General features: G+C 35.1%; 1 protein-coding gene across 1 annotated transcript; it reads right to left on the bottom strand.

Moving 5' to 3' along the window:
- Positions 1 to 7,215: 7,215 nt before the first annotated feature.
- Positions 7,216 to 9,492, bottom strand: LOC145670462 (uncharacterized). The gene has a single exon (XM_081739174.1). It carries the CDS (start codon positions 9,152 to 9,154, stop codon positions 7,301 to 7,303), a length of 1,854 nt encoding a protein of 617 aa, XP_081595300.1. The 5' UTR covers positions 9,155 to 9,492; the 3' UTR covers positions 7,216 to 7,300.
- Positions 9,493 to 15,988: the final 6,496 nt, after the last annotated feature.

Raw genomic sequence — 15,988 nt, forward strand, 5'->3', positions numbered from 1 at the left:
GATTAGCGTCATACTAAAAACCTGATTACTGCAGGAAACAACGTTGCTCGAACTCTCTAGTATGGCACTAATCACGTGTCAGAACGACCCTCAATTAGGCCCGCTATATCGCCAGCCTTCCCCACTCTATTTACAAGTATCAACTGACTGATTGACTGATATCCCTGTGACTCGTGAATCTTACGAAAGATCAATGACTTGTTTCAAAACATAGTGGGAGGTCATAATGATTTAATTGGTGAGTACCATGGCATGGCGCGTCCTCAGGTTGCGGATCGAGGAGAAGGCCTCTAGATATAGAAGTTAGCTGCGAATATACTGAATAAGCAGTCGCAGACAGACGACTAGAAGAAGTGGTCCTCCAGTTTGGGGGTTTGGGTAAGGCTAACAAACTCATCCTGTAAAAAAAAAAAAAAAAAAAAAGCACTTGTTCAGAAATATTCACAAAAGCCTCGGACAAGGACTGATAACTTGGTATGACCTCAGCAAAAGAAAATGGACATGAGATTTGGAACATGGAGTATTAGAAGTCTTTATAGAGCAGGCGCGTTAAAATCCGTAACTAGTGAGTTAGAGAAATACAGGATGGACCTAGTAGGAGTTCAGGAAGTAAGGTGGGAAGGAAATGGATCTGTGAATTCCGGGAATTTTACGTTCTTTTACGGGGAACGAAATAAAAATCACCTGTTAGGAACAGGGTTTTTCGTTCACAAACGAATATTACCAGCAATTAAACGGGTTGAATTTGTTACTGACGCACTTTCTTTTATTACTCTTAAGGGACGGTGGTGTGATATAATTTTAAATGTATATGCCCAAACTGAAGATAAGGATGATGATATAAAAGACCATTTTTAAGAAGAAGTGGAACGGATATTTGACCAACTCCCGCGATACCATATGAAAATTCTATTAGGGAATTTCAATGTTAATAGGACGAGAGGACATTTTCAAACCGATTATAGGGAACGAAAGTCTGAAGAATACAAAATTCCCACATCGCGACGTTCATAAATACACTTGGACATCAGCAGATGGAAAAACACATAATCAAATTGATCACGTTTTAGTAGATAAAAGAAGTCAATCTAGCATAATTGATGTCCGGCCGTTTAGAGGGGCTGATTGAGACACTGATCACTACCTGGTAGCAGCGACAATACGAGAGAGATTATCGTTGAATAAAGGTAATATTCTATGTCTGAAAACGGAGATATTTAATTTAAAGAAATTAGAAGAGAGCCAGGTAAGAGAGGAATACCAGATTGAAGTTTCGAATAGATTCTCGGTTTTAGAAGATACGGAGTGCACTAGTGTTGAGGATACTTGGATTGAAATTAGGGATAGTATTAAAATTTCAGCAAAAGAAAAATTGGGACACGCGGAAATACATAGGAACACACCATGGTTCGACCAGGAATGCATAAAACTAGCAGAGAAGAGAAAACAGGCAAAATTACGCTGAATACAAAATCCGAATGAAATAACTACACAAAATTTCGTAGACATTAGGCGGGAGACATCCAAAACTTTTAAAACAAAGAAACGTGAGTTTTAGAAAGCTAAAATTAAGGAACTTGAAGATAATAGTAAAAATAAAAACGTCCGGGACATGTATAACGGAATCAACGAATTTAACAAAGGCTATCAAACTCGTGCTTATATATTAAAGAAATCTGACGCTACAGTTCTCACTGACACGGATAGCACCTTAAATAGATGGAAAGATTTCTTTGATGATTTGCATAACACGCAACCAACCAAAAACTAGTGTGCATGTAGAAAAGGAGATATACACCGCAGAACCGTATATTCCAGAAAACAACAGAATAGAAGTAGAAACCGCTATAAAGAAATTAAAGAAACACAAATCCCGGGTGTAGATGAAATTCCGGCTGAGTTAATTTTAGGTGGTGGCGAAAAATTGTGGAACAAGATACACAAACTCATTCTCCTTCTCTGGAACAAGGAAGAATTGCCACAAGAGTGGAAAGAATCAATAATTGTTCCAATTGATAGGAAAAGCGACAAAACTGACTGTAATAATTATCGAGGCATTTCTCTTCTGCTAACATCCTATAAAATCCTTTCAAATATTCTATTAGCAAGACACCCCATACGTAGATGAAATTATTGGAGATTATCAGTGCGGATTTAGACGAAATCGATCAACTATCGACCAAATATTTACCACTCGACAAATACTCGAAAAAAAGTGGGAATACAATACCTCGGTACATCAACTATTTATTGATTTTAGAAATATGTACGACTCGCTTAGGAGAGAAACATTATACATTGTTCTTACAGAACTTGGAATACCGGGAAAGCTAATTAGATTAATTAAGATATGTTTAAATGAATCCCAAAGTAAAGTCCGGGTAGGAAAATTTTTGTCCACGAGCTTTCACGTCGAAAATAGCCTGAAACAAGGAGATGCGTTGTCGCCATTATTATTTAACTTTGTTCTGGTATATGCTATAAGGAAAATCAAAGATAGCAACCAGGGCCTAGAGTTGAACGGTATTCACCAGGTTATGGCATATGCTGATGATGTAAATTTAATAGGGGATGATAGGAGAACAATAGAAAGAAATGCAGGGATCTTATTAAACACTTGCAGGGACATGGGTTTAGAAGTAAATGCAAAGAAAACTAAATACATGGAAGTGCGTCGGGACCGTAATACGGCAAATTATGGATGCGTTAAAATATTAAATATTACTTTTGATAAAGTGGATACTTTCAAATATCTAGGATCAATATTAACACAGGAAAATCATATCCACGAAGAAATTAAATGTCGACTAAAAGCAGGGAATTCGTGTTACTATTCGGTTCAAAATCTCTTGTCGTCGCGAATTCTGTCGAGGAATTTGAAACTTAAAATATATAAAACGATAATCATGCTTGTTGTTCTATATTCCTGCGAAACATGGTCGCTTACTCTGAGATAAGAACATTGAAAGTATTTGAGAACAAGATCCTGAGACGAATATTAGGACCCAAGAGGAACAGGAATGGGGAATGGCGGAAACTTCATAACGAGGAATTACATAATTTATACGGTTTACCCAACATTGTTAGGGTCGTCAAGTCTAGGAGGCTTAGGTGGGCAGGTCATGTAGCTAGAATGGAAGAAAGTAGAAACGCTTTCAAAGTCTTGACTGGAAGACCAATCGGAAAACGATCATTAGGAAGACCTAGGCGCAGATGGGAGGATAATATTAAGATGGATCTCGCAGAGATAGGAATACAAAGTAGAAACTGGATGCAGTTCGCTAAGGATAGAAGTCAGTGGAGAGCTTTTGTGAACGCGGCATTGAACCTCCGGGTTCTATAGGCCATAGAGTTAGTTAATTAATATGTACGTACATATTATATTACTGTATTCTTAAAAATTGGATTTGCTTAAATTATCGAACTTCACCGTTCATAGAGAAATATCGATCCATAACACTGGAATAAGAAGTACAAACAAAATATGTTGTCACTGTACTATGATGGTGTCCATGTTTTGTAAACATCAGCAAACAAACCTAATCGATGTCTCAACACAACATTTTACCAGCTTTAGAATTCATTATGGATATCTGCTCCTCGCAGATTAATTGGAGTGTTCAATTTTTCATTATCCTCTTTCGTTCCAGGTGTCATTTTCCTATGTGCGTGTTGAATACCAGGTTTTTATTTACTGTCAAAGAACTGTCTAGACCGTTATATAGGGCATAGTTTGTGCACGCACGAGGAGAATATTCACAGCACTGATAAAAAGATATTTGTATTGTGGAATATTTGGACTGAAAAAGGGAAATGTTGATGTTCTAAAGGGATTTTATGCTGCTTCAGTTTGGCAACACTGACCGTAGATCAAAGACAAAGTTTTTTATTTTTTTTTTTAATGTGAGAACTAACTCACGCCTTCCATTCACTTAAAAAAAAAAAACATCATCTCCAGGATTAACACGACTCTTAACAAAGGATGCGTTTTCATGATATCCCCATAATGTCACTGGTATTTTGCAACGGAGTGTTTTATGACATCCGCAAGGGGTCACAAAGGGTTAACGACTACATTAAATTGCTTAAAAAAAAAAAAACTTTGATACTTAAAAGTATAGGGAGTGAAGTCTCATATGTCTGATCCCCAAAACAGGCCTGTCAAACTAAGCTCCAAGCAACGAAATAATCCTACCAAATTGGATAAAACCTAAAGGAGGTATCTCTTTCTTTAAAGAATTACGCCCAAGAAAATGATTCAAGGAAAGCAACAGACTCTAAGAAGAAGAGTTCGACCAATAGACTTCTTGAAGATTAGAGAACTACTAAATACGATAGCCGAACCTAACATGTACAAAATATTAATATAATTTTTATAGAAAACGAAAAATATACTGATTTCCTGACGCAATTAGATTTTAAATTAACTTAATTCTGTAATAATTAAAATTTTACAGGGAAACAATTACTTCTCACGTTCACATTAATTATATGAATACACTTGATATAGTTTGATCATTCTTGAATGAAACATTCTTAATTCTTATATCTCATATATAAACAGGTCACAAAACGCACATATAGCTTAAACAATTACTAAACTATTGATAATTTTTAATAGCTATATTAAAATCATAGTAAGGAGCTCGCACACTTATCAACAGATTTTTTTTTACAACACATTGCATTTCGTAATAAGGAGATACGACAAGGTAATATTATTTCTCCCAAGCATCTTTTCTTTAGAACCTGCTTAAACATGTGTTTCGTTTAGCTTGAACAACAAACGAATGGATATAAACGGAAAACATTTTATCTATCCTCTTTTCCCTCATGACGTAGTTCTTTTCGTAAATAACACAGAACTAGAAGATAGTTAGACGATCTTAATTGAAAAACAAACAAACAAACAAACAAACAAAGAGGTCAGGCGAAAACTGAATATGAAAAAGAGGACAGCGATGTTCAAGATCTTCCTAGTTGAATGTATGGAATTAGAAATGAGTATATACATCTATCAGATACAGAAGCATATCTACGTATGCAGTATTACAAGACGTTTTAAACTACATCGAAATACATCCGGAAAGAATATATTTACATTTGAAAAATATAAAATGTTAATTGATCTTTATACTATAGTTTTGGAAGTATTCAAAACATACTGATATTAATAAAACAAAACTTATCATAGCACTAAAACACATTAATAAAACTGTTATACAAGTTTTATTAGTATATTTTTAGTGCTTTGGCCAATATTGTTCTGTTAGCACACAAAAATTCTCAAAGCGTACAATCTTCAATAAATGTCTTTCCTTATTTTGGTTTATGCATCGTATACCTAAGAAAATCAGCCATTTGTGAATGCATTTGACAACAAAAGAAATGTATGGATACATTTTTAAAACACGAAACTAGCCGAACCTGCGCTCTCTACACAGCGCATCATTCACATATAAGCATGAATTTACTTGTTATTCCTCACATCTGTACATGTCCCTTTACAGACACAAGTGAAAGACACCTTGATAAAAATCGGCAAAAGGTACCATAAAAGGGAGATTTTTTCGATTATTTTTTAAATATCTCGGACCGTTTGCAAATTTTGAGCCTACTTTCGATTGGAGTTTCTAATTCATGTATGATCAGAGTTTTCTTTTTTCTTGCATGTAGTATGTAGCCAGCAAATATATTACACGCACAATTAATTATAATGTCAATGATATATGGTTTTCATTGGGCAAAACACTAAAAACAATAAAGGTTCATCTTAGCCTAGAGAAATGGTTATACTTTGTTTTATTCATTATCATTTGGCCATGAAACAAATGCCTGAGGAATATACAATCCCTATATACAATAATGTGGTGTTGGCATGTGTGACTCGTAGGATATGATGCTTTTCTTTTTTAAATTTCAACAACTCCAGTATATCCCTAAACAATGTAATAAAGAAATAACAGTCATGTTTTTTTTTTTTTTTTTAATATTCAATTATAGCTGTACAATCTACACAGGTTTAAAATCGACCAGTGAAAATGGCACGTTTCTAGCACTTGTGGTTTTCGAGATCTCGTTGTCAAAAGGATAGGAGACAAACAAATTTTTCGTTGGAGACAAACATAAATTTTTCGTTGGAGACAAACATAAACCTAGTATTTTAATATATAGACTAGCTGAACCTGCGCTCTCTACACAGCGCATCATTCGCATATGAGCATAAATCTCCTTCTCATTCCTCACAACATATGTACATGTCCCTTTATAGGCACAAGTGAAAGGCGTCTTGATTTAAAAAAACGGCAAGGAGTATCAGAAAGGGGAGATTTCTCCATTATTTTTTCTCAATATCTCGCACCGTTTGCAAGATTTGAGCCTACTTCCGGTTGGAGTTACTAATTCATGTATGACCAGTGTTTTCTTTCTTCTTGTATGCAGTATGTAATAAGCAAATACATTACATATACAATTAATTATAATGTCAGTTATATATGTTGTTCATTGGGCAAAACACTCAAAAAATAAAGATTTATCTTAAGACTCGAGAAATGGTTATCCTTTCTTTTTCACTATTATTTAGCCATGGAGCAAACGCCTGAGACATATAAACCCCAATATACAACATTGTGGTCTTGGAATGTATAACGCATAGGATATGATATATAGGCTTTAGTTTTTTTTAATCTCAACGCATCCAGCGTACCCTAAAAAAATGTAATAAAGAAATAATGGCCATGTTTTTTTTTTAAATATTCAATTAGAACTGGACAATCTACGCAAAATCTCCAAACGATCAGTGAAATCGTAATCTTTCTAGAGCCAGTAGTTTCCGAGATCTCATTGTCGAAAGGATTGGACACAAACATATCAATTTCCACAACATATAGTTTAAAAGAACTCGGAAGTTGGAAGCACAATTCACATGCATTGATTTTAGAGAAGGCTTACTAAAATACAAAGGCTTTGAACAATAATTTTATATCATAAACTTTATGAAAAAGATATAAGTAACTAATTTAGACTATTTAAAGTACAAATACTTAAAATGTTTGTCTCTATTAAACGTGAAATCACACATAACCGTAAATGAAAGGTTTGAAAACCAAAGTTATACGTTGGAGCTTAGGCGCTGTTAATTGCTATTGTAGCATTTTGATAGATAGATAGATTGATTGATTGATGGAAATTCACAGTGTTTTATTTGATTATGAAAATATAGTGTGTTGTTGACTTAAATACATTTCATTAAAATGGAAAAAAATTATTATTTCGCTTAGATTTTTTATTATTATTTCTATTATTTATAAAACGATTGTGCTTTTGCAATTTCTACCGTTTGGCGATACCATTCCGGGATCTCCCTCGTGAGAGCCATAAATTTCTTGTTTTCACATAACTCTTTCAACATGGCCTCTTCCTTTTCCAATTCTTCTTTCACTTGTTCGTATCGACTCGTCCATCTTTTCCTCTCGGAAGCAACCAACTTCTGAAGTTTTTCATCTTCCTTGGCAAGGATCCGAAGACTCTCTCTCTGTTCCTTGATTTCACGTTCGAGTTTAGTAAGAGCACGCTGTTTTGCTTTGATAAGTTTCTTCAGATCTTTGATATCTTGCAATTTACCTTCAAAGTTTTCTCTCACATCAGCGGGCAGCTCGCTTAAAACTCGTGTTTGAATCTCTTTGTCGAACAGAGCTTGTTTCTTTTGAATTAATTCTGAAAGGTTCTTCCAACTTCTATAGACATCAGATTGAACTATAACGCCATCTGCTGCTGATTTTAATCCTGCAGTAGCATCTTCTATAAGCCTGTCAACGTATGTTTGAAACTGACTATTGTATTCTGCTAATATTTTCTCCTTTTCCTCTCGGATTATTTCTTGGCATTTTCTGATTTGAGCTGTGGTATATTCTTTCTTTAACTTTTCCAGATTTTCTGGTGTTATACTGATTACCGTCAGAGCTTTTGTTAAACTAAATTGCGATTCCTTAGGTTCATCTGATACTTCTCCACGTTCACCAGGAATATATGGTTGTGCTATCTCTTCAAGTCGTTTCATTACTGTTAAATGGCGTTCGATTTGTCCTATTTTCACCAAGAATCTGTTCTTCAGTATCTTTAGGAGCTCAATTCGCTGTCTGCTTGGTGATAACGCAAATGTTGAAGCCATATGCGGCCTTTCTCTCATTTTTTCTTCAAGTTCTTTTAACATTTGATTAATTTCAGGGTCTTCTGTGTTCGTACGAATACACTTATCCACTTTCTCAATAAACTTTCGATATTTCTCAACATCTTGCAAAAGACGAACCTCTTTCGGACGATTTTCTAGTGTGTATCGTATAGTTGGAGACATTTCAGGTTTATAAGCCTTCCCCTCTGCCATTAAGTATGCGTCATAGAACTCCGGGCTTCGTTCTTGTAAAATATCTCTTCTCCTCAAAGTGGGACTTCTGACCAAGGGGGGTTTAGGTCTTCGTTTTATGAGCTGAGGAGCTAATTCAGAAATTTCTTTGGCTTCTTTGGCTCGCTCTTTTCTTCTTCTTTCTAGGGAAGCTTCCAGTTCTTCGCCTGTCTTTTGTGGTCTTGGGGATGGCAGTTTTGTAGGAAATTTTGGATATGGGGGACGCAAAGCAACTCGAGGTTTTGGTTTAAACCAACCTGATTCGTCAGTAGAAACGGCCAGATAGCCAAAAGCTCCTCCATCTGGAAGGAGTTTAGTGGCAAGATAAGTGCGTCCATCCCTAGAAATATGGGTTTTCACTTCCTGTGTAGGATCCCCACGTATTACTTCTTCAATCCAGTCCGGTGGCTGACCTCTTTCTCGAATAGGCCTTTGGGGCTTAAAGACTTTGGTGTGATCAGGAAGGGGACCACGAGGAGGTGGCACTAAAAACACTCCTTCTAGATTGTTCTTGGCCATACAATTTAATAACTCGGCCAAATAGACATCACGATTCTTCTTCACAACTAAATCATTCTCAACAACTTCACACAATTTCGACAACCACATAGTACACAACTGACGTTCACTATCTCCCACAACATTTTGCATGAGAGTTTTGGCATGGGCTACATAGAACTGGAAGTCTTTGTCAAGTTTTGCCAGGGTAGGGTCATTAGGACCCCCTCCGGCCCGTGTAGGTGTAGAAAACATTTTGTGTTTTCTTTTATTTATTTCACCATATTTATTGTATTAGAAGAATATTAAATTGCAAGTGGCAAAAGCACAAAGAGAAACTTACCACAGCTTCAAGCATGATCACATTTACTAAACTGGCACACAACACATTCCTCAATTTTGACTTTGTTTTGGGAAAAGCTATGGAAACACCACATTTGGAAATATAGAAATGTTTAACAATGGTTTTACTATTTGCAATGAATTTAAACTAAGTCAGCTGAACTGTAAACGATGTAACTTGAAGGTAATGGCTCAGAAGAGGACATGAAATTGATTTGAAACAAAAGCAACCAAGTTACATAACAATTATAAGAAACATTATTGCCCTAATTCCTAACGATGAATTTAGAAATGTTACTTAGCAATAAACGAACTTCTAAGAGTTGCGAAATAATGCAAATCATTCTTTCTGATTATGCCTGATTCTCTACTTTTTCTTCCTTAGTATTAAAAGTGGAAGTCGTCCATGTCCCCGCCCAAAGTTTAGAAACTTAAGGGATAGGCCAACTTCAACAAAATGGGTTAGAATAAAATATTACGTAGCAGAGGCAAAATTCTGAATATTTTGAAAAAGATTGTATTCCACACGTTGCATCAAACATATTGTAAATTGTTAGATCATAATTTAATAACACAAAGTTATAAATATAGCCACCCATATTGTATCCTCGTCGCCATAAGTGCCTTTACATCGCAGTGACGGGTATGTGACCGCGCAGTACTCCAAGGAAGGGATGGTTGTATAAGAATTTGTGATTAATTTTGAAGAGTTTTTATTTTGACTAGGGAATTAACATAGGTGAAGGGAGTAAAGACACAGATTTGAAGCATCAGTTCACTGTTATTGAAGCATCAGTGCACGAAAAGATTCGTATTCTCAGTTTTTCTATTTATTGTTTTATATGTTAAGTTAAACACCACAATATGTATCACTGATATCGCAGATCGTATTATTTTTTAAAATCGTGTTTGTAACCTATTGTCCAAACATTCATCTCCAGACATGATGTAGAGAGAAGAGAAAGAGATACGACATCTGTAATATATGTATATGTGATTCACTAAGTAACTGTAGAAATTAATTAAAGGACACATAAGAGAGCGAAAAGGAGCTCTAGGAGTCTGAACTTTTTAGAAACGTCCTAGATAGGTGAAAATATAGTTAAAAATTGCAAAAGGAATAATGTAAATTACCTCTCTTTTCTTATATTCTAGTATACTTTTTCTTTCATATCCAAACATCTCTATTCAGAATTACGAGATAAAGGTGGAGAGAGAAACATTTCCATTTCAAGAATTATATTAGGAAAAAAAGCCTTTGACTTAGAATAGATTCGAACTCGCAACCCTTGAATCCATGGCTCAGCGCTCTACCGATTGAGCTAACAACTACTGTTGTAAAAGCCAGATTTCTACAACTACCGGTTGCTGAATGGTGTGTATTAACCAAGTTTGCCGAGATAATTGCTTCATATAGCTATTATAATAATAATAATAATAATAATAATAATAATAATAATAATAATAATAATAATAATAATAATAATAATAATAATAATAATAATAATAATAATAAAGTAGAAGAAGAACAGAATCTAAAAAGTCACATATGTTAAAAGTTTGACGTGCAGAGTAAGTCCTAATATCAGATTTTATTAATTATATATAATAAATGTGAGCGTGGTTTATTCGTGTGTGCTACTCAAACTGCGCAACTCACTACCTAGTCCCAGGCCAACATACACTAGCGTATTTTCAGCGCGCATTTTCGGTCCGTAAAATGATGTCGTAAATTTCGGTCCGTAAGTTGGCCCATACACCTAGCGTAAAAATAGGCGCGTAAAAGAAGAAAAAGAAGCGGACATTTTTCGCTCTTCCTCTTGCCTGTTGTTTGAGCACATGGTCGTTTTCCAGTTTACTCAAGTTGCTTGAACAAGATGGATCTGTCTGAGGCCATGGTTTTAAGCAGTGATGTGCCGTAAACTATAATTTTACGTCTACGCGATTGTCTACTGTAATCTATACGTAATATACATTACACCTTTTTTCGTGTAGACTATGTAGACAACCACTATCAAATGTAAGGAACAATTTCGTTGCTCGTTTGTTGATATTTTCTCATTCAATTGTTTTGCTTCGGCGCAGCGAAAGATTAGGGAAACGACTAACATATAAAAAGTAGAGGGAATTATCTAATCTGTATGTTTACTCTGCTCTGCACATACCACTTCCTTAGATTTTCCACTTCAAGCACTGCTTTTATAATGAAATTTACAAAACTAATTCTCACTTGTGGGCTTTCAGTCTTGAATCTGCTGTATTTGCCAATTTTTTCTTGCATATTTTACAAAATGCATAATATTTTTCATTTTCCTTCATCAAAACGAAACTAAGTATTCGAAAGTTATTATTCGCTGGTCTAGGCATTTTATTTTGTACGCAATTTCGCAAGGTAACGACAAAATAAAGCTCCTTTATTGTCCACGATGCCATATTAAATTACGTGTTGTTGACATATTCTACATAGTCTACGCTGTTTACATTGTCTACGCATAGTTGACACGTAAACGTAAACTATCGTTTTTTACGCGTAGACGCACATCTCTGGTTTTAAGTGCAGGTGCTATAAACATTGTGTTGTAAAGTAAAAGAATAAAAAGAAAGCATAGAAGAAACAGAAAGATTTGGACCAGGAAATGGATTTTAGTTGGTATTGTAGCATGTTAATAGATAGATAATGCAATAAATAATATACTAATGATTACTGATAATTACTCTAATAAATAATCAGCTGGATGAATCACACCGACAAGTTTTGTAGATAACTATACGAACATATTATACACACAACAGCATGTCAAACAATTGCAAGGGTGTTTTTTTTTTTTTTTTCACTACTCTTAGTAGAGAGCACGTTGTTCTCAATATACTATTTCCATTAAACATGATCTGAAATACACTGTTGCAGCAAAGCTTTGTCAAAGTGGTACGTCACAATATGAAATAAACAGACTGCAGGGGCGCCCGAAGAAAATTTTCTAGAGCGGGACCCATCTCCATGGTTGCTATATTATGTCTCGTATTTAATATACATGGTTTGCTATATTAAGTATACATTTTCGTGAACCATCCTGCCCTCCCCTTCGGGCGCCTATGACAGACTGGGAGCCACGCCGAAGAGGATTAAAAATTCACATTTATCTATATTACGTCCAAGCAACTCAATCCATTTGGCCTATTTTTGGTACAATCTTAGATCATTGTACTTAGTGATCTGAGATCACTAAATATTTATATAAATCATACTTCGAAGGAGGAGGACACAGGACAGGGAAAAAGTTATATTGAATTTTTTACGAAGGGCCGCGGTGGCTCAGTGGTAGAGCGTTCACCTCTGGTGCTTGGGTTCCTGGGTTCGATCACAGCCCCCGCCAAGTGAACTTTGTGGTGGACAAATACCGTGTGCGTGGGTTTTCTCGGGGTTCTCCCGTTTCCTCCCACTTTCTTCATTCCACCATTTCATTCATTACTCATTATCACCGTCTCCTTTAACCTAACCGGCATAACCGTGGGACGTAAAACTTAAAAATTTCATTTCATTTCATTTTCAATTTTTTACGATGTAGATTGGAAACATTTAAATTTCTAAACAGACACAATGATGATTTAATACAATCTGAACGAGCTTGATGTGTGGTTTCCTCTTACCTTCCGAAATAAGCCTATTGTTTGGAACTGCAGTTTACAAAAAATAAGGGAGTAAAGGAGTGTTCCGATAGTTGAATAATTGATTAATTTTTTTTGTTATACAATGTTTTAGACTGTTGACTTTGGTCGTTAAAAAGTGGGTTACTGAATGATAAATTCAATTTAAAGAAAATATGATTTATTAATGGTTGCAGCTTTCGTTTTTTTTTCTTTCTTACAATATTAACGAAGAATATAGTAGTAACAAAAAATGAAATGAAATCTTTAAGTTTTACGTCCCTAAAGGAGAATGTGATTATGAGAGATGAGTGAAATGAAGAAACTGGGAGGAAACGGGAGAACCCCGAGAAAACCCACGAGCACGGTGTTTGTCCACCACAAAGTTCACTTGGCGGAGGCTGGGATCGAACCCGGGACCCCAAGCACCAGAGGTGAACGCTCTACCACTGAGCCACCGCGCCCCCATACTAGTAACAACTAGAATAAATTATCCCCTCACGGAATACAAATTTTTACTACCTTATCCACAGCTCAAAAATAGACCAGAAAGAGAAAACAAGACTTATACAACTACCTCCAGCCCCCTTCTTTATAAATAGTTTGATCCTTGTTACCTCGGCTTTTGTGAGTTGAAGGAATCCTCCCCGTTGCTTCCACCTACCTTTTTTTATTTTAAAGTTTATCTTGCCATTTAGTTTTTATCAAGTTGTTAAAAATAATTTAAATATTTATTTATTGAAAGGTTGGGTGTTAGCGGATTTAGGTAATTTCATCACCGGTGATTTTGTCACCAAAATATTAGCATGTAGGTTATTTCGCTCACCGGAAATTTCGACATAGTAATTTCGTTACTTGTAACTTTGTCACCAAAATATTAGCATGCAGGAAATTTTGTCATGGTCATTTTTTCACCTTTGTTGAACTAAGTAGAGACAAAGTAAACGACCGAAACAACTGACCTTATCTTAATCAAAGTTGGAAAACAATTTAGTTGGTGTTCGACTCTGGAAAATCAAAGTTTCGGATCCTCGAAGCAAGAACAAACAGCAGTAAAATAACACAAGCAAATGTTAAAAGCACAGGCAAAATGGGCCAGTAATGGATTTATATATCACTATTTACAAAAATTAAGTTTTGGCAATATTAAAATTTCAGAACAGAAAATTAGCAAACAAAATATAACTTGTATTAATGCAATAAATGGTTTACATGTTCATTTTCTACTATTCATAACATGATAGGAAACAACAAGCAATTTTTTTTCAAACATTTAGTTCCAGTGTTATACGTTAAGCACAAAGATTAGAGCCGTTTCTGAAAAATCTGAAACACTCTTCTAGTTTGCTGTTTGGGTGGTTGCCCCACAGCATCTTGATGAAGCACAGCTGAAACCGTTGCTTCAACTTGTTGAATTTCATGAATAAGCTTCCAAATAGTTGCGTGGGACATTCCTACTAGATGATGAAACTTCTAGTTCCACAATTCACAAATATTATTTATCCTAGAATTGCTGTTAAAGGTAGATTGGTGAACATTCCAATTGTCTGGGGGATATAGACGGGGCACATTACGCAAACAAAATTCCCAGACCGAGCTTTAACACGGCGATACGTGTTTGACACGTAAGTGCTATCAAAACAGTCCAGAAGTTCCAGCTCTTCCTCCGAAGTCACTTGTATTAATCGATGCACATCTGCTATTGGAAGAAATGCAAATCTGTTTATTTTCTCGCAAAATAAACGAAAATTTTAATTGCTCTTGTACCGTTCTAAGAGTCCAAGCTCTTGGACCTTCCTCCATGTTGACTGAGTCAGGTGAAAAAAGTAACGCTATAAACGAGTTGAATCTCCAAAAGTTGCATTTACGCTATAAAATCCATTAGCATAGTTACAGGTCCGGATATTCACTAAATTCACTGCACTGATGCACCACCACACGAAACAGTTCTTCATATGAATTTTGTGTCTTGGTCTACATTAGGGCGTATACCTAGTAAAGGAAGTCTCACCTCAAACAACATTTTTTTTTTTTTTTTTTTTTTTTAGCCATTGAAAAGTTGCGTTCACAATCCATGTTTCACTTTTTAATAGGTTGATATGGCTATATTTAAAGGAAACATCCAGAAATATTTATACGTTTTTCTTCCTTTATAGAAATTTGTTCTCTTCACATATATCCAATAACAATTTGCCAATGTTTACTCAGAGTTCAAATATAATATAATTCTTTTAATAGCTCTTTAAAAAGGCCACTCTTTTCAAATGACTCTGTTAACTTGGAAGGTCCAAGAGTTTGAACTCAGAAAACGGTACTAGAACGAAGAAAATTTTCGTCTATTCTGCGGGAAAATTAACAGATTGGCGTATCTTCCCATATTTGTTTATTATTTTCTGTTCTGAAATTTTTATATTCGCGAAATTTAATATTTGTAAATAGTGAATAATGAACCCATTAGTGCCCCATGTTGCCTGTGCTTTTAACATTTGCTCAAGCAGACATTATTTTCTCCTACTGGTGCTTGTTCTTGCGTCGAGTACCAGAAACTTCAATTTTGCAGAGTTCAACACCAACTGAAGTGTTTTCTAAGTTTTATTAAAATAACGTAATCTGTTTGATCGTTTGCTTTGTCTCTATTTAATTCAACAAATGTGAAGAAATAACCGTGACAAAATTTCCTATATGACAATATTTCTGTGATAGAATTATTGGAAACTTTTATCTCTTGTCTCAAATACAATATCTAAAATATGTAACTCTTTATTTAATAAAAATAATATATTTTGATTATGCTGCACAGTTTTGGCAGTTGAAGATTAAAGAAAACAATTTCAAAAACTTTTTCGAGTTCATTCACTGTACTTGTATTATGTTCTAAAAGACACTGGTGATGAAATTATCGTGACACTATTTTCGGTGACGAAATTACCTATATGGTAATATTTTGGTGACAAAATTACCGGTGACGAAATTACCGTGACGAATTTTCCGGTGACAAAATTACCGTCGCCCGGTGTTAGCATGCGGAGTCAGGTTAAATTCAGTTCTACTCTGGTTTTCGTTTATTGCCAGTTTATATCTGTTTATTTTCATGTTTTCTTT

The sequence above is a fragment of the Thermobia domestica genome, chromosome 2 (genome assembly GCF_964235325.1).
Source record: "Thermobia domestica chromosome 2, izTheDome1.hap1.1, whole genome shotgun sequence".
Lineage (NCBI taxonomy): Eukaryota > Metazoa > Arthropoda > Insecta > Zygentoma > Lepismatidae > Thermobia > Thermobia domestica.

What these genes read in the sequence shown, in the direction of transcription:
- LOC145670462 (XM_081739174.1), bottom strand. Translation starts at nt 9,154, where the DNA reads ATGTTTTCTACACCTACACGGGCCGGAGGGGGTCCTAATGACCCTACC.